An 18,915-nucleotide genomic window follows, 5' to 3' on the forward strand; every position below is an offset into this window, starting at 1 on the left:
TTCTCTCGATGCCACTATACTTCGGAATCTTGTCGATCTTTGCAATCTCGATTACGAGTAAACATCAAGATTTTGCTCGACTCGCGCGAGCACGACGAAACCCTATCAGTCTCGTGCTCTCTCAGCGTATGATAGTGAGTCGTGTGCGTGAAACAGTCGGCCGCCTTTTACAACGTCGAGTCGAGTATACAAAAGAACGATAAAACTTCGGTGCGGCGACGGTTACAACAGTCGTGATTAATTTGTGAGTGACGAGTAGGCGGAGCGCGATTATTATTACTAAGATAGTTACTTCTTTTTTTTCTCTTAACGGGATCGTTAAATGTCTCGCTCGTGCACAGCTATACGGAAAAAGGATACGTCTCGAGAAGTGCATTAAAGATCATTTCATCGTCGACTCTTCACGAAAAGACAATCGCGCTTTAATCCTTAAGCAGCCGCATTGATGTTAATACTGAAGCAATCTGTGAAAACTCATAAGTTCTCACACGGACAAAAGACTCGTCTTAAAATCTTTGATCAGAATATTGCACTATTTTCGTCGACCATTATTTGATAGACTAAAAACTGGCATTTCCTAATTGCGATGTTAAATAACTATTTTTTAAAATAAAATAAAATAATTATCCAATAACGTAATTCTTCTGTTTCGATACTTGCTCCTGCTCAAGAATTAAAAGTGACAAATGCATACAATTGAACATGTATATTATCGGACATAACGCTATCATACAGATGCCTAAATTCAACCCTTACCTCTGGATTCGTGAGTTTCCTGCCGTAGATAGACTTTGGGGCCACCGTGGCCCTTCGTATAAGATTACTTTAAAATAATTTAAAAAAAAGAGAATTATGTATTTACATAGTGAAACATAGTACACAGTCTGCAAAATAATACAATATTTTTAAATAAAAAAATTTTCCGAGATTAATAAAGTAGTAACCATTGTTATCATTAGTAATAATTTTGACGAGAACCGAACGCCAAGAAATGCAGGTCCCGATGTGATCCTCCGCGCATTGAATTTCCTCCCGCGATAAATAATAATACAGCCGTATTCCCGCGGTAAAACATTTCATAATTAATTAATAATCAACAGCCATTAATATCAACTTATATAATTTCAAAATAATGCAGGTAAGGCTGTAGGGCCGCCGCGAGCCTTCGTAAAAAATCGCACGCGAAAATAATGATTTAAATGTATATATAAATTTAAATAATACATTCGCTATTAATAATACGCTATTAAAATCTGTTAAATACCTTTTTAACAGATAATTGCTAATTATTATATAACAAAGTATTATATTAAATAAATCCGGATAAGGGTGAAATATGTCTCTTAGGGTCTAATAAGCTCAAAAATGAGCTCGACTCTATCCCTATTACGCTTAGATTGATTGATCACAAAACCGGGGCTATTTGTTCGTATTATATCGTTCCTTTGTTCCTTCCTGATCGATCGGCCGATCGATCGAACAGGAATACTTAAGAGGGAAATGTGTTGGAGGTGTGTACGCAACAGTTGACAATAGTCACAATTTCGTTGAGAATACTAGCACGCAATAATCCGATTCCGCAGATACTTCCACTTTTATAGATTGTGATCGCGGGTCTTTAGATTGACAAACGATTTCTCAAATCCGCGATTGAGAAATTCTGTTTTCATCTATCTTATGAATCTTAAAAGATCTTCATAATATATCTTAAAAAAAGCTTCATAATATATTTTGCGTGTGAATATTCACGATTCTTAGCTGTTTCAAGTTCCTGCATCTTTAAAATTAAAAACCTTGTGATGTTACGTTGTTCGAGTATTAGGCCTGCGATCCGCTATTGACGTTTCGATATCCCGTGCCAATTCGTCCAACACATGACCCTCAAATCTTCGACGACGCCAAATGCGTTACGCGTCTTCGTTAATAATCTCCTTCGAGCGGTTCCATGTCGCGTAGTTCCCCTTTAACAACCTAGGAGAAGCGGCTAAGTGTTGTACAGATGACACTCTATGTACGAGGTCGGCACGAAGCCCTCGATCGGTTGAGAAATGCGTCGCACTCTAGTCCAACCATCTCCTTGATCCAGCTCGATCATATACAGCTCTTCGCCGTCGTACATCGGTATGGAACCTTCGCTAGTCGCTGCAAATAAAATAGTAACAATGATAACAAGATTAAAGATTAGGATAATAAGAATAAAGTAATTGTTCATAGTTTTTTTTTTCTCTGTTGCACTTTAATCTAATTCGTGTTTCCGTCCCTATAACTGAAAACATAGAAAAGTAGATCGTATGGATGCCCATAGATTTGGACGGACTCTCACCATCGAAAGGATAAAGCGCCCGACATGTTCCCAATGGCGGTTGAGCGTCCACTTCGTCATGATAATACTCCTCGCAACCGCTGCCGGGTAGCGACGTTCTCGACTCGCCGAGGCCAGATTCCGGGCTGTTCGTGGAACTGTGCATCAGTACCATAAAGCGAAAACCGTGGCTATTTGTCTAGTGTGAAGTGTCTAATCTACTCAATAACCGAACGCTTTCGCGGAAAGGTATATACAACAACTAGATCGTAATCTAATCTGGACCTACAAGCAATTGTGAAGCAAAACTCCATTCGTCACACTAATTTGTCGAAACGGGGAAAACAGCGGTGACTCATGTAGTAACACTTTTCGTGTTATCTATGTTACTTATGTTCATTAGCTCCGATAAGATAAGAACGATTGCATAAAAGCCAAAGACATTGAAATGTTTCTGAACATGAATTTATGGAGAATTATGAAACGAATAAATTATGACACGGAGAATCTATGAAGTATATAATTCAAAAGTTCTGGTAGAATATAAAAATAGAATATTAATATAATATCAAATAATGATAAAACATTAATAACGATAAAACGGTACGAATAATAACACGAAAGAACAAGTTTATGAACTAAATATGTACGGATTCTAAAGGTCCCGAGATTTTCAAAGTGTATAATGTGACCTGTGCGTTATTCTGTATATTACCGTGATAACTTACCCATGAGTCGGCTGCGGTGTGCTCGGCGCGCTCTTCTTGTGAACCGGTTGATTTGCGTTCGCGTTACATACGCTCGAGTCCGAAGCGGATCTCGAAAGGCTCTCCTCGCCGCCCGAGTGACTACCTCTTCGTGAACTCAACGGCCTGGTTGCCGAGCCGTTAGTAGTAGGTTTTCGCTGTGCTTGACTTGGGCTGAAACAACGCAAAGTTACTTCTTTACCTCTCTTGATTTTATTATTAAATGGCACAACAATACTGGCCCGTTCAATTAACTGTGCTTCATTTACCTAGATAAATTGGCACCAGCGCGCATTGCTTCTTCGAGGTAGCCTTGAAACTTTGCCAGTTCAACTCCGAGCTTGTCCAGTTTGTTACTGGACTGGTTTAATTGCCCCTCTATACTCATGGGATCTCCAAGGGCGGGGTTCTGCTCGTACACGCCTTTCATCTTCATCAGACCGTCCCTCGCCGCGGTCTCTTGCTGAATCTTCGCCTGGATCTCGTCCAGTCGTTGCTGCAATCGCTTCTTCCGCTGATTTGGTGGCAGATCGCTGCAGTCCTCCTTGGCACCATCACCGTAGCCAGGCACATTATTCTGGAATTTCATACAATAAGTGTCGAATCCTATAGAAATTATTTGTGTGTATTCCTGAGACCCAAAAATTTTCTTTGCACTAAAAATCTTCATTATTAAAATAATTATTAAATTATATCAAAATAATTAATATAATAATTGATGCGTATATTAATGATAAATTATGTGGGCAAGAATACTTCAATAAAACTTTATATGATTGTGAAACGCGAGTTTTTTCTCTCTCTCTTTCTTCTTTTCTTTCAACATATCGCACATTCTAGGTCTCAGGAAAATAACAGAAAGATGAGAAAGCTTGGGAACACATTTTGTTGTAGCAGCAACTCGTTTCGTTAATGATCTGCGAATTGTTAGTGGAAACTAGCGTATACAAATTGATACTGATGGACAATTTCAATATTCAATATCGCTCATTGTTCTAAGCGATAATAGATAACATGGATAAAATGTATTCTCTGCAGTATATAAATAATGGACAAAAATCAGAACAAATTATTTCAGAAATGGGAATAATATTTAACCCCTTTGGTGCTAAAAGGTTTAAAATTTGATGCTAGAAAAATTAAAATTTAATTTCTTTAATTTCAAAATTCAGGTTTTTTGGAAAATTCGCAGATTTTTAGATTGATGCTACTAAATATTGAAACTCTACAATTCCTGCATTTTGCAGGCTCTTGAAAGCCTTTGATTTCGCAGAAATTAGATTTGTTTAATTAATTTAAACATCTCACGGATGTAGGGATTCTTTCAACTTGATTTTCTACGAAACAATCGAATCAAAATACTTAATTCTGCTCTCGAAGAAGCGATTGCCTGTCTCATCTATTTATTACTGCATGTAAAGAAGACGAGCAAGTCGAGCACTTGTAAGCATTCGGCTAAGCACCAGAAGGGTCAATCGAAAACTGACTTGGCAATTGTATAAAGGACAGACCTTTAAAGCTATGCACACCTCGATCAACTTCTGTCGTTTGCATGAAACAAATCCAAAAAGCGTATCATTCAGCGAATGAACAGGATGGACTTTTGGCAATAGCATAAGCGAGACCTCAGATCCTTTCGGAAACATTAATCTCAAATAGTATAAGATATTTTATTTATGTCACATATATAACGAAAAACTGATCTACTTTTTATAATGGTAATCAAAATTTCACGTTAATTTAAGTCTAAGCTACTACAAATCTACAAAGCTACAGATATTTAAAAATACATTAATTTTAAAACGTAATTCTTCAATTTCACAAATTCTATTTTATAAATCTTTCAGAGAGTTGTAGATCTTTAGATTCGCAGATCCTCAGTTCTCAACATTATAAATTATTTTCATATTAAATTCTAGCTCAATTCAATTTCTTTGTTATATTTTACATATCGAATTTTATTTAATTTAGTTACAATATAAAATTTTAATTACATTTTTCACATTACATTCTGTAAGTGTTATAGTCCATCAGTCTTATACTGATTAAGATTAATGCATCCGCTGGGGTTCACGCTCTTCTAACAAGACATTTTAATGTCGCATGTATTTTATCTTTATAAGACAGATAAAGAGTTGTTATTATATACATAATTGCGAGCGAAAAAGCGGTCTACGAAGTACTTACTAAGTGTGATAATATCCCAATTCATAGCCCGTGACGATTGGAAACAAGAAGACCACAGGCAGATTGAACCATCCACCAAATTAATAGAAAGTACAGAAGAAAAATAAGTTATGTTTTTTGTTATACGAGACAAATGAAAGACTGATTGCAAATTGTAGTCCAAAAGTATAAAAATAAAAGAAGATACAGTATTAAGCTCAATTCATAGCAATTTTTATCAGAGTTTATCAGACTTTGTTCTTTCTGTTACATTAATCTACGAGTTAAAATGCATAAAAACATTCAAAACATTAATTTCAAAAATTTACACATACAGAAATTTAAAATAAAGATTAAATATTTATAATGTGAATTGTAACATCGGTATACCTATCATTACATTATTATAATATAAATATATATATTACATATAAATAAACATTATATAATATAAATATTAATATGCTATTTATTAAATCTTGTATACTAGCAGATAGTGAGTGCAAGACATTACTCCGATTTTAATTGCAGTCTTAACTATGATTAAGATTTTGTGTTCTACAATTGATTTTATCAGTATGAGTCCATATTATTACATATGAATAGAGTTTTCTGTGTCGCAAAGCTCTTATAAATTATATAGCAAAATCATTTCAAATAATAATAATTTAAAAATGCAAACCGCTTCAAGTAATCATAAGATAACAGTGCACAAAATAATAATTGAGAAGTCGCTTGTAAATAACTGTAGCCGGTCGGAAGAATACGGAATCTACTAATGTACATGCGCAATAAAAATACATGTGCATATAAGAGCAGGCCTGTCGGCGAATAAGGAGATGCAAAGTATACATACGTAAATGATAAGTTAAAAGAATAAAATAATACTTCAAAGGATTGTCGTGCATGCTGCAGTAAAAAATCATCTCCAATATTCTTAGCAATTATTATCCTTTCCTTCTCACGACCTCGCAGATGCGATAAATAAATAATGCAATAAATTATGTTAGCTCTTCTTTTAAGTCGTTCGAGTCCTCGGCTTACAACATTACGAGTCAAAAACAATCAAAAATTATTTTTGTCAGTATACTAAAAAAAAATCTACCAATTATGTAATTATGATGTATGCAAAGGAATTATTGTGAAAATTTATTAGATCGTCCAGACTCGACGACTTCACAAGAATAATGCGTATAGGATGTCTGAAAAAATACCGTTCTAATTAAAATTCGTAAATTCAGAATAATTAATAATAAATAATTATATCAAGTTTATCTTGCATTAAATGAATTACAAACAGAATTCAGAGAATTAAAAAAAATCCGCGATAAAAATGCAATTATTTTTCAATATTTATCAGCAGGTTTCATTGAAAACATTTATTAATATATCTTTTCTCAGTACATCCTATGCGTTGTAACGCTGCACCAATCCCAAAAGATCCCAAAAGATTTGCAATAATCTTTCAGAGCAATACGGACGAGTATCTACCTTATTACTGCCGAAGATCCCGAAAAGGCCGACCCTCTTTTTGATCTTGCCACCGGAGACGGTGCCCTTGACCGTGAGGTGATTGTGGATCGGCTGCATGACCGGCTGGGCCAGTTGACTGTTGCTATCGTAGTTCTTGGCGACTGATAGATCTTCAAAGGGAAAGTCTCCAGGTGGCTGGAAACCACTCTTGTAACGTTCTATTACCAACATCGTGTCCTCCTTCTCGTTGATCTCGTTCGCCGCCTTCTCAATGCCATCCAGGCACTGAGCAATTATCGGCGCCACTGCCCGCTCGATCTCTACCGATTTCATCATGTAATTCCGCATGTTCTTTATCCTTTTCTCGTCCAGCTCCTGCGGCAAAAGCGTGACGTATAAGAGAGAATTACCCATGAGAAAAAGTAATTTGAACATTGAATTGAGTGAGATAACATTGTAATAATTTCCAATTAGGAAATTAATAGATACTACTAATTTATTAAATTAATATCGATACATTTGCAAGTACACAACTAAGCAGACAAATTAAAAAATTTTTTAGCTATTTTTAAAAATTTAATTAAAAGTTAGAATTTTGCGATTAATCAGTGCGAAATTTAATCCATGATTGTTCAAGTTTGACAAATATGTAATCATTTCAAATCTTCTTTTTATCACATTAAACAGTTCTTTGAATCTTTATATGACGACAAAAGGGAGAATACCTTTCCAAATATTACATAAGAATTACGGAAAATATAAAAAATATAATAAAACGGACATAATAAAACGTGGACACAATCGTGCACAGTTATAACAAAGTACCTGAAGATGTTGAAACACTTCCGGCATCGCTGTGTGGTAGTGTAACGTCTGCATGTCATTCGTTTTTTGCAGCTGATTCGCGTACTCCGTTTTGGCTTCCTCGCTCTGCTGGGTCTTCATCGTCATATTCATCCTCTGCTTCTCGACCTGCTCGTTGCAAAAAAAGAGATTGGTCATCATCGAGCGTCAACAATTTTCATCAATCGTTCATAATTTAAAGGCACAATTTCTTCGCACGTTCTATCTATCCGTGGAAAAAACACAACTTGAGATTCTATCTATGTTCCGTTGAAATGATACTATACTGACGTTTCTTCCCACTTATTGTATACATGTTGGACCACTTTCAGAAACGAAGAGAAATACGCCAGCGAGACCTAGTCAGGTTTATCAAACGATAGGAGTTTTTTTTTTATCACGTACCTCTGCTCTCGAGAGATTGAGATCCGCGTCCGCTCGCTGATAGTTCTCCACGGCGCGCTCCGCTTCGCGGAAGGCCTTCTCATAAGCCTTCCTGGCACGCTCCAGATTGCCGATCTGGCCGGCTAGGGTGGCCATCAGCCGCGCACCCTCCTGCAGATGCTTCTTGCGATCCTCTTTGAAATCCTTAACCAGGATATTGAGTTCCCGCAGAACGTTCGCCTGAAGATTCTCCGCGATCACCTCCCGCTGACCGGCCTGGTCGTTCACTTCGTTCAGCTCCATTTTAAACGCCCGACAGGGACTATACCTGAGAAACACAAACTTCGTTCTTCTCTTTGTTCTTTTGCTCTATGTTTACTTTATTCATTTTCTACCTTCTCTTTTCGTGAGATTTATTTTCGTCTGATTAAAATCTTTTAAATCTTTACTTTTTACTTTCCTAATATTTTCAAGTCCGCCTTTTATTTTCTACTCCCTTAATTTTTCCTTAAAGTTTTCGTTTAATACTTTGCTCTGTCATTTTTTGATTAGTAAATTTCTAGTTTTTCTTGTCGAGAAATCTTAATGACCTATTTAAACAATTTTAAACAATTTGGATTGTGTACGCAAACTCTTGCCTTAGTTATAGATAAGATGTCTTACTTGTAGATAACGTTAGCTAATTTAACATAAATGTTTTTTTTTTTTTAATTATATAGTGTAATCGTTACGTACATGACAAGAATAATTTCTGATCTACACAACGCCAACGCAGGCTGATTTCACAGAATGAGAGGAGCTTAAATCTCGGCCCACGCCGATTAGTATGACACACTCTTTATACTACTTCATAAAAAACCGACCGGGAGAGCGGAAATTTGTTTTGCGGAATTAAACTTATAAGGCATCTCGCCTATATTGCGAAGTATAATCTCTCTGTAAAATTAACACTTTATTAAAAAGATTTTGATATATAATATAAAATTCTGGCTCTTCTCTAACGAGTTTCAGAGTTCCTGATTACGTTTCGAAAAGAGGTTTGATGATTAAGTGCAAAAAATAGAAATCTAAAGATGTAAGGTGCTAATATCACGTTTTCATTGCACAAAAATTGATTAACTTTCGAATTTCGATCAGGATTCATTTCTAGGTCGCGAGATAAACAGACTCTGCTCACGTTTCTTTTTCGTTAGAGTTTTGCAAAACGTGTTTGCGTTGACGTTTTGCTAGTTTGCGGATATCGAACGAAAGAGTTTCGCGCGAGAACGAAAAACGGGAGCGAGCCGTTGCCGGAGAAATTCTGTTGAAGCAAAATTCACTTCGCTTTAACTCTGACTTTGTTTTAACTCCCGTTTTATTTTAACCCTGACCTAACCACGCTCCTATGCGCGCTTAATTACTCGCGCGGTGCGCATTCTGTGCGTCGAGTCAGAAAATTAATTATGCCTCCGTGAAAGAACCCGGAACTTATAAAGATCGGTAGAAGTTTCCTACGCAGAGGAAATATTTTCCATATACCTTTCGTAAAAAAAAAAAAAAAATTATGGGGTGGGGTGGCGTGGCTCTATGGCTTCGTGAGTAATTGTTAACTTAAAGGTCCGTGGTTCGATTCCCCGGCCCGGTCTTCACCCCACATATACCTCTTTTAAAAGTTATATCAAGAGACACGGCATTTATGCGAACGCACGAGTTGCGAGTACCCATTATTTCAAAATTTCATGTTCTCCAACTCTCCCAAGGTTCCCGACTCGAGCAGTGTTGCGCGCTGTGATTTTTCGTCGATTAAATTGTTCTCGAAATTAAATTGTTCTCGTGAGGTTTTTAGTGGGTAGGCTACGGTGAGTGCAGGGTTTATTGCCCGGTTCCCGTAGAATCCCACACTCCCCTCGTTCCTCTCTTCCTTCAGGAGGGCGAGAGGGTCACACCTCAGGAATCAGAGGCATTGATTGCAGAGCTGTGACTCAGCAATTCTCCCAAGCTCCCCAAGCTTGACGACCAATTTCAAATTTACGTTATATATATCTCCATTAGGAGAATCCTTAAAAAATACGATCCAATCATTGAAAGATCCGCCGAAAGATAGCCCAGTTTCTCCGCACGAGCCCCACTCGTGCGGGGGGTGCAGTTTGGAATATAAAAATTCCTGTGATCAGGTGGACTCGAACCCGGTTCTCGGGATTACGAGCCTGGCGCTTTACCACAAGACCACACTGCCACCCTACCTTTCGCTTTAGTAAATCCTGGTTATATGTTCAGAAATACGACGAAAGTTCAACGTTCATTGCACAGAATAAATATATATATATATATATATATATATATATTTTTTTTTTTTAATTACGGAATTACGGATTAATATATATATATATTTTTTAATTACGGAATATAATTTTTATATCGTAAGAGGCGTAAAATATGTACCCATGCTAATTAACAATATTTCGCTCTCAGAAAATTACTATAATTCCATTCATCATGGTGTAATTATCTACTTCCCTCGATTGGCCACAGTGGTGTAATCCATCTCGACCGCGGCGGACAATTTAAATATGTATTTATTGCTCTTTGATGTTTTGTACACATATACGGATACAACAAATTATCTGAGATCGCCGGTAACTCGAGAAGAGAGAGTACGCGCGCATGTAGCTTTATACTTACTGATAATCCTCCTCCTCCTTCTTCTTCGGTTGATAACTCTTCACGAGACGCCTGCAACAGAGACGGGAGAAATAAGATTATTATTGATGCACGCTTCTCACGAAGGTGAAATGACATCGCCGGAAAACGTTAGGCGAATAACAGAAACTATTAGATTACCCGGAAGTAAACTGCTCAGAGAAATGATCTCTGTGTTATCTCTGGGTTTTTCTCATTTACAGTTTTTTTTTTTTTAATCTAGAGAAAGTTGAAACATATATTATAATTTTTAATACCGTCTGACGAATTAATTTCTTCAGATGAATAAAAGATAAAATCAAACTTTACATATTTTTAATATCATTTTACTTTATCTACAAATTCTACTAAAAGTTAGATTTGTATTATGTAGAGTAATCTGATAAATACAAAGAGATATCATAATTAAATCATATAGTTCTAAAATCATACATGCGAATATTCATTCATCAGCGAACAAAAATAATAACTTCTTTAACGCTCGCTATGGCCAGATTTGAAAAATCTTTGCCGTAGAAAATGCTACATTTTTAATATTTGTATTCAATGTAGTGCACGTTACAATTATGCATACGTAAAATGTATTAAAGAGACTTGCTGTATTCTGTATTCTAAATAATAATTCTACACACATGTGACGCGAACGTGTTAAACAACGATGCAATTATAATAATATTTCAATAGCAATATACAAGAATACGCTTCAAAGAATTGCAACATCTCGCAATTTCCACACGCTCGCTTCCTTTTACGTGAAAAGCCGCTGGGAATTTACTGCAATGCGCACGCGGTCATTCCGGCCAGTCGAGGTGCATCGAGGGGTCAAATCGCGGATTGTGCCGCCGCGCGGTGATCGAAGAAATATCAGATCGCGAGTGCGCGGAATTATTTTCGGTCGCGGCGCAGATTAAAACGGATCTGGGCGTGCCGTTTTAATTTTTACGGTGCGCCACGTCGGTCTATAAATACACTATCAAGCTGAATCTCATGCGCTCTTGATACAGCGGAGCAACGCGAAAAGGGGAGGGGAAAAAAAGAGGATGAACGAAAGAGAGGAAGAAAACAGCGGAAAGTCGCTTGTATCAGGATAATTCCTGGGCAATAAAATATTTTGGAATTTTCCAAGAATCATCCAAATACACGGATCCTCTTCTCGGCATTTCCCCGAATATTCGGATCCTGTTACGTCGGATACTCCGGATGATCCAACAGTTACTTGACGATCGCGTAATTTTTTGGCGTGTTACACGGAGTCGAGGCAATTTTCCCAGAATCGTCCCAGAATACGCGTGCAATGACCGCCGCGATTTTGCACGAAAGTGAATCGAGGGTCGGGCTAGACGCTGGAAATTGCAGCGCATCCAAGACGAAGGACGCGGCGATGATTCGTAATGCAGCGGGCAAGAGCGGCGAACCGTGCGCGGCGAAGCGCGTGAAATCATTTCTCGCAGTGTTGCACGCTCGGCGCTAATTAATGCCTTCGTTTTATCAAAATCGATTTTCACGGACATAATGCCCCGTACATTTTCTCATTAGACATGCAAATTTAATTGCAAATTCATGCAATTTACGATTAGTATATAACCATTCGATTGTACAACGATAATTGTACTTACACTGAAGTAATTATCACTATAATTAATTATTAAATGAAAGTTATTAAATAAAACATATGAAAGATCACGCCTCGGAGTCACGCAACGGCAACGGAATAAACGTTTTCAAATAATGTTTGATTACTGAAAGAGCGCGTGAGTTATTATTATACTCCTAAACGTCTAAGTCGCGCCCAAAAACAAAGAGTGATAAACATATCTGCGTCCCAATAAGTCTATATAGAATTTCATTCCGACTATAACTTTCGTGGATTATACCAAAAGGCAGACTGTGCAATTAATTACGGCTAATGTTGCGCGTGGCGCGCGACAAACATTTCTCGAAGTGTGCGACGAAGTAATTAAGCGTAATGCAAAACGGAGTAATTAAACGGCCGAAGCGGTTAGATTTCGAGACACCCGATAGAACAAAAGTATACGCTACAGTGGACGGCATTCACAGAACGGACAAGGGATTCCTTCAACACTGTGTTAGTCGCTACAGATCTCGCCTCGTCCCTGAACCCACGGGGTGCGTGAGACACGCTCGTTATACAGAATGTCCCATTGAAATCATTTCGCCTCGGATGTCTCACCCTTTGTCGGGGCACTTAAAAAAAAAAGAGGAAAGAAGTATCATGTACGTCGACTTGCACGACAGGGTTTGGCAAGGTGCAAGGTGTACGACAGCGCCGAGGGGCCCTGCGCACCTGCCATCGATCCCCTCGATCCCCTCTTTCTTCTCTGTCACTTTAAATTATTTTCAAAACCAGTAAAAAATGTTCCTTTGCTAATTTTCCTTTTAACTTTGCTTGCATCTTTGTGTTCCTTTGTCTTTAAGAAATTGGTTTAAAAAGAAAGAAAAATAAAAATAACCAACTATAAATAAATTACTGATAAATAAAAAACGTTGAGATAAATTTAAAATTTGTTCTTGTAATTTTTTGTGAGAAACTACTGATACAGAATATGTCCTGAATTAGTCGCGTAATAAATTGAAATGCAAACTTGAGCAAAAGTTTGGAAAATATTTTAATCGTAAAAAATTATAATTGTTTTTTAAATATTAAAATATCTCTATAAATGACAAATAAAAATATCCGTATTAAATACGCAGAAACAGGTGCCTTGAAAGTGTCTGAGTATCTTTTACATCCATTTCTCTCTTAATTATCCGTATAGACCGTATATACCTCTTAATTTAATCTTAGGAAGAAAATGTTATGTCTCTCACCTGAGTTTCGCTGCGTATTCGAATTCGATCGCGCAACGATCGCGTATGAAGTGGCCATACCTCTCGAGAAACTCTATCCCTTTTTGCGTGTGCAGGGACAGATTCTCGAACTGGTCCTGAAAACACAGACAGAGAAAATTATAGAAAAAAAACAGTATTTAATTGTATACAATATTTAAAGATAAGAGACTTGCTTAGAAAAGAATATTGAATAGTCGATTTAAAGACCATTGACAAAATGAGATTTATCATATTCTGTATTTATGCTTTTATGATTCAAAGGGACGAATGGTCATTTGAGTAAACATATGCAAAGAGATCTTAATCGAGATTTATTCTTAAGAAAAAACCTTTGCCTTTTATTTTTTTTTATTTTTTTTTCTTCGATTTCTTGGAACACGTTTGTCTAAATTGTCGATTTCGCCGCCAAGAGAGTGAAGACTTTTCTCCGTCGGACGAACAATCCGACCGTATCTATCGCGGTCGACGACTGAGAAAAACCTCTTGGCACACATACGCCCCTCGTTTCCTCCTCCTCCACCTCCAACCTCTTCCATCACCACCGCGGGACAATGAGGAATTTCGCAAGCAAACGTGCGCGGAAAGATTTCTGAACGTCGTTTAGCGGCTCGGCACGAAAAGTGAAACTGGACGTATTAACATTCAGTTGTCCAAAGTGAGGTACACAAACGAAGTTAGTGCGCGCATTCGCAACTTTGATGACATATTACAGTTAGCATCGTGCAAACTAATTCTCTGTATATTCGCGGGATAATGATTATTCGCCTTACGTGTTTGTAAACCAAACCCGCAATTTTCCCCACCACCGACACTCAATCTTTGCACATCTTGTCAGTGATGAGATAATAAGTTTATTTCCTTGATCTCGTTGTTGCATTAAACTCTTCAATTACGGGACAGAATTGACATTGTAAGTTCAATGACGCTACCGAGTTCGTTTTCTCCTTATTATAAAAAAAAAGTTTTCTTCCCATGAGAGAGATAACTTGGAAAGTTGGGTAATCAAATGAAACACGATACTGATCGAGATGTCTTCGTCTCGGGGTTTCTCACTCACTACTATTTAAAGGGGAATGCGAGCTTTATCGTTCAAGGACGATCCTATCTTTCGACATTTATGCCACGGCTTAAGGACAAATCGGGTCGCCGTTGCAGCGTGGCAGAAAAAGAGACAGAGAGAGAGAGAGAGAGAAAGAGAGACGAAAGATCCACGGTCCACGCTGGCTGGCATTCGAAACGTGTGTTACTTTCATTTCCAACCGAGCGGCCATTCAAGGGCCACGCGACTTCTTACGTGCCATACGTGGTGCGCGCGTCCTTCTCAGTCTTCTTTTGCTGATGTGTCTCACCTTGCCACGTTACAGCGCGAACAAAAAAAATGAGGGACCAGATCTCGACCGGAACACCGAAGTCACGTGTGCGCGATTTGCGGTCCGGTTAGCCGGCCGAACGGCGCGGAATGAAAGAAGGAAGTCGCGCAAGATTTTTCTTCACTCGACCGTGAATAACTTAATAAGTAAGATTAACTCTCTCTCTCAAGTGAGAGAATAAAATCTTTAATCTATCCTGACTGCGTTCTATAAACGCTCGAGAGCAATTAAACCCAGTCGGAAGAAATTTTTAAGCGTTTTACCGTTTTCCTTGCTTCTTAATTTAAAAGCCGCGTAGAAATATCGAATTCCTCAGCTGGAGTCCTTGATTTCGTAGTCTTTGAATTGATAAACACTTGTGTTATAAATCATGCATAGCATTAGCTTTATCAAGATTCTACAACCAAATCTATATTTCCCAAAGAAATCCTCTGATCCACAAACTTTAATTTCTTAATTACCAGTTTATTTGCCACCTTCTTACGCCGATTTTATCACTCTTTATGGATCCCCCTCGCGCGAAAAATGTACAGAAATAATACAATCGTAACGCTACCAATCGAAACGATGACGTTCTAAGTCTGAAAATAAAGCAAGCGCGTTTGCTTCTGCAGAAAACAAAAATGGAGCGAGATCGAATTGGGCGATTCCACGGAACAAGTGTTGAACTGTAAATTCAATTCGCGATTTCCACGGTGATTTTCTTACATTCGTTCAAGGTTTACCGGCTTGCGCGCGGCGAACTCCGAGTCGCACACTCCGAGTTGCAATCGCGCACGGACGAAGTCACTCGTGCGTCTCTACGTCTCGGATCGGAACAACTTTCTCATTGTGATAACTGTATAACGCGGCTCTCGTGGCTCGGCAAGTAATTTGCAATGAAATAACGGAGAACTGGTAGCGCAGGTGATAGTCCGCGTATGCCGCGCGGCTTTCGAACACACACGCGCGTGTGGAACGGCGGCGCAGCGTGCGTGGAACGACCGGCGCGGCGGTGACGGGCAATCGCCGGTTGATCGGCCGTCGTTCTTTTCTATCCACGCGAGATACCCGGTCCGGTAGGTATCTCGACGCCTGATTATTAGATTCCGTTTTTCCTTCGCCGCCGGATATCGCGAACGCCGATAACGCCGCTAGGATTGCGAAGCACGATCGCGTATCGCATATTTTAGGTACTGCAAACTTGGGGCCTATTCAGCGAATTTGTACACAGCCTGAGTCACACTGGAAACAGAACGTACTCCCGCGATGTTTACAGATATGAAAAAAAAAAACACGATTTTTCCTCGATAGTGCTAAATACTTTGAGTATGTATGTTATTATTTAATATAAATTAAATAAAAAATATTTTTATCCTGAAGGTTTCTGTTTGATTTTAGATTACCAAACTCGAAACTCAAATTTCAAAACAATGAATTTATTTTGATGTCAATGTAATATACAAAAATAGAAAGGCATATGTTCCATATACATATACGACGTTTCATTAAAAGAGACGTTAATAAATTTGATAACTCTGGAAAAATAATTTTGAAGAAATTATTGTATATATTCATCATGCTCGTCTTCGGAAACTTTCAAATTGTCTTCCACATATTGTTTTCGCATCTTTAAATCTACGAAATATTTAAACGTTCTATTTTCTGCTGTGATATATTTGAGAGTGAAGAGTTTAATACCTATTTATTAAAAATAATGCAACACAATTTTTAACGCGTCGCATTCAAATGTATCATAATTAAAATATACTAAATATTCGTAGTATACATGTAAGTATGCTTGCAAACTGATTATTTCTCTATAACATATCTCATTTGGTATACTTTAAAGATTAGCACGATTAAAAAGTAAAGAGATTACTTTCGCATTGAAATTTGAGACCATCCGTATTATGGCTATTTCAACCCTTGATATAAAAAGAATCGATGTTTGGATAGTATCAAGCGCGTGTGTGCCCCAAAGTATATCAATAACGCTCGTAATTCAACGGATGACGTCACCGTCGCTTATGGGCTGAATCGATCATACGATTTGATGGAGAAACAAATTAAATTATATTCCATTATGCCGAATCGGCCTTCTCCCTCCTCCTCCACCCTCGCGCAGGGTGAGTGCTAACCAATCCTGCGTTTCGTCCGCAGGTCGATACACGGGAAAACGCATCGACAAGCTATGACTCATCGCGGTGCGAGCTTCTCCAAAAAGGTGCGCTTGCAAGGAAACGAAAGGCTCGACTGGCTCGAGTGATCAATCTCAGAATCGAGTTATCGCAATGGTGATAAAATTCAAAACAAAATCAATTCTCAAAAAATATTACTGTAATAACCCTCTCTTTACTTTTCTCAATTTTCTTTTTTCTGTGAGTGATACGTCGCAATGCGCAAATATACGAAAATCGAGACGTAAGCCAAGAAGATAAAAATTTCAAAGCGATGAAAGAATTCAAGAAAAACCGACCACATAGATTACATCGTGTTATAAAAATTTCAAATATGCTAAAATAAATAAAAAATATATTTGTTTATTTATTTATAAAGACAGAGAGAGAGAAAGATAGAGAGAAACTTCAGTTTTTGAGCCTAATAATCCCAAGCATGCTTGAAAAAATTCATACTCTTCGGAGTGGAAGAGTGCTTCCGTTATTTTCCTACTCTTCTTCCTTCCCTAGATTCTGGTACAGCTCGCGTCTGCAGCAGCAAGCTGTAGAGGGAGATACGACGGAACAGGGAACATTTATATGAAGGCGATCAATAAGAAAAGCGTGCCTTCTGAAGTCAGAGCGAATAAAAATGTACATCATAAAAATAGTTCGAAAACTATAAGAGTCACACAAGGCGAACCTACCATGGGTTCGAACAAGTGTGTATTATGAGTCACGGAACAGTACCGGGGGTAGCTCCCACACCCTCCACCCTATTGATCCCACATTTCTGTATACTCATGCAACTCAAGAGGGACGAATGAGAAAATAAAGTACGAGCAAGACAGACACAACAGTTAGGAAAACCAAGTGGGGAAAGGGATACACCATGGGGCAAAGTAGCGGAAATAAGAAGTAATATTGCGGAAGAATGATGTGTAGCGCTTGCAAAGAGTATTTGAAATCTATATATATATATATATAACGTCCTTCTTTAATAAAAAAAACCCTAGACTTTAATTTGTTCAACTATTTAATTTTTAAATAAGAAAATTAGACTTGAAGCGTATCAATTAATCGTTTTTCTCACAGAAGTGTGATTAATATTGAAAAAATTTTCTCTGTAAATTTTGCTGATATCTCTAGTTACATAAGATTAAATCTTCTACTCGATTTTTATTTCTATTCCGTTTGTCTGTTACCGCGTTTTATCTTTGTATGTCACAAGACAAGACAGATGTCAAATTATCGACTTTTAAGAGGTTTTATGAAAAACATCAAATGTTTCTATAAAGTTATGTTCTTGTTTTTTTCCCCCCAATAAAGTGCTACTAGATATCCGATGCGTCGTTAAAAAACATTTTAGTAAATACTGCGACCTAATTTTTTGTAATTTTGTGGTATAAAAGAGTTGAGATCGCGCGCGTAAAATCGATTTTAAATATTTATAAAACAACTTTATAGACAAAATATAAAATATTTTTGTTTAACAAAAAAATTTTCTGCACAAAAATTTCTCCTTTTATCATTTTTATTCCAGCACATATTATTCAATTTTATTTTTATTTTAATTCAAAATATTATAATTTTCTTTTTGCCGAAACAAATAATAAAATTGTTAATTGTTAATTTTGTCAGGTAAATTTAATTTCACAAAAGGCAAGAAAAATATACCTATATATAGGTACTACCGATTATATTTTGCTTGTTTGTAATAATTAGAGAAAAAAAGAGGCATAAAAACAAAAGCGTGACATCGATGGGGGATCAGTTTTAGTCAGTCATCACCGAGCTTCGCTATGCATTGTGAGACTCACGGAACGCATTCACGGGCTTCACCTCGTAAATAGGCACAATGCGTCCCAGTGTTCGCGATAAAATGCGCAATACAATACAATCGTAGTAGGAGTACAATCGTAGATCATGCACTTCGAGCTCTCGCGACGATCGGCACGTGATGA

General features: G+C 37.6%; 1 protein-coding gene across 1 annotated transcript; it reads right to left on the reverse strand.

The window, feature by feature from the left end:
- Positions 1 to 1,984: 1,984 nt before the first annotated feature.
- On the reverse strand, positions 1,985 to 13,538 carry LOC112467048 (formin-binding protein 1-like; the record flags this gene model as incomplete). Its single annotated transcript, XM_025035498.1, has 10 exons — positions 1,985 to 2,142; positions 2,324 to 2,460; positions 3,031 to 3,222; positions 3,318 to 3,625; positions 4,560 to 4,589; positions 6,706 to 7,062; positions 7,513 to 7,659; positions 7,936 to 8,242; positions 10,576 to 10,626; positions 13,423 to 13,538. Coding segments are annotated over 10 exons (1,803 nt in total), but the record flags the coding sequence as incomplete, so codon positions are not given.
- Positions 13,539 to 18,915: the final 5,377 nt, after the last annotated feature.

The sequence above is a fragment of the Temnothorax curvispinosus genome, unplaced genomic scaffold, assembly GCF_003070985.1.
Source record: "Temnothorax curvispinosus isolate PA1 unplaced genomic scaffold, ASM307098v1 QBEX01016810.1, whole genome shotgun sequence".
NCBI lineage: Eukaryota > Metazoa > Arthropoda > Insecta > Hymenoptera > Formicidae > Temnothorax > Temnothorax curvispinosus.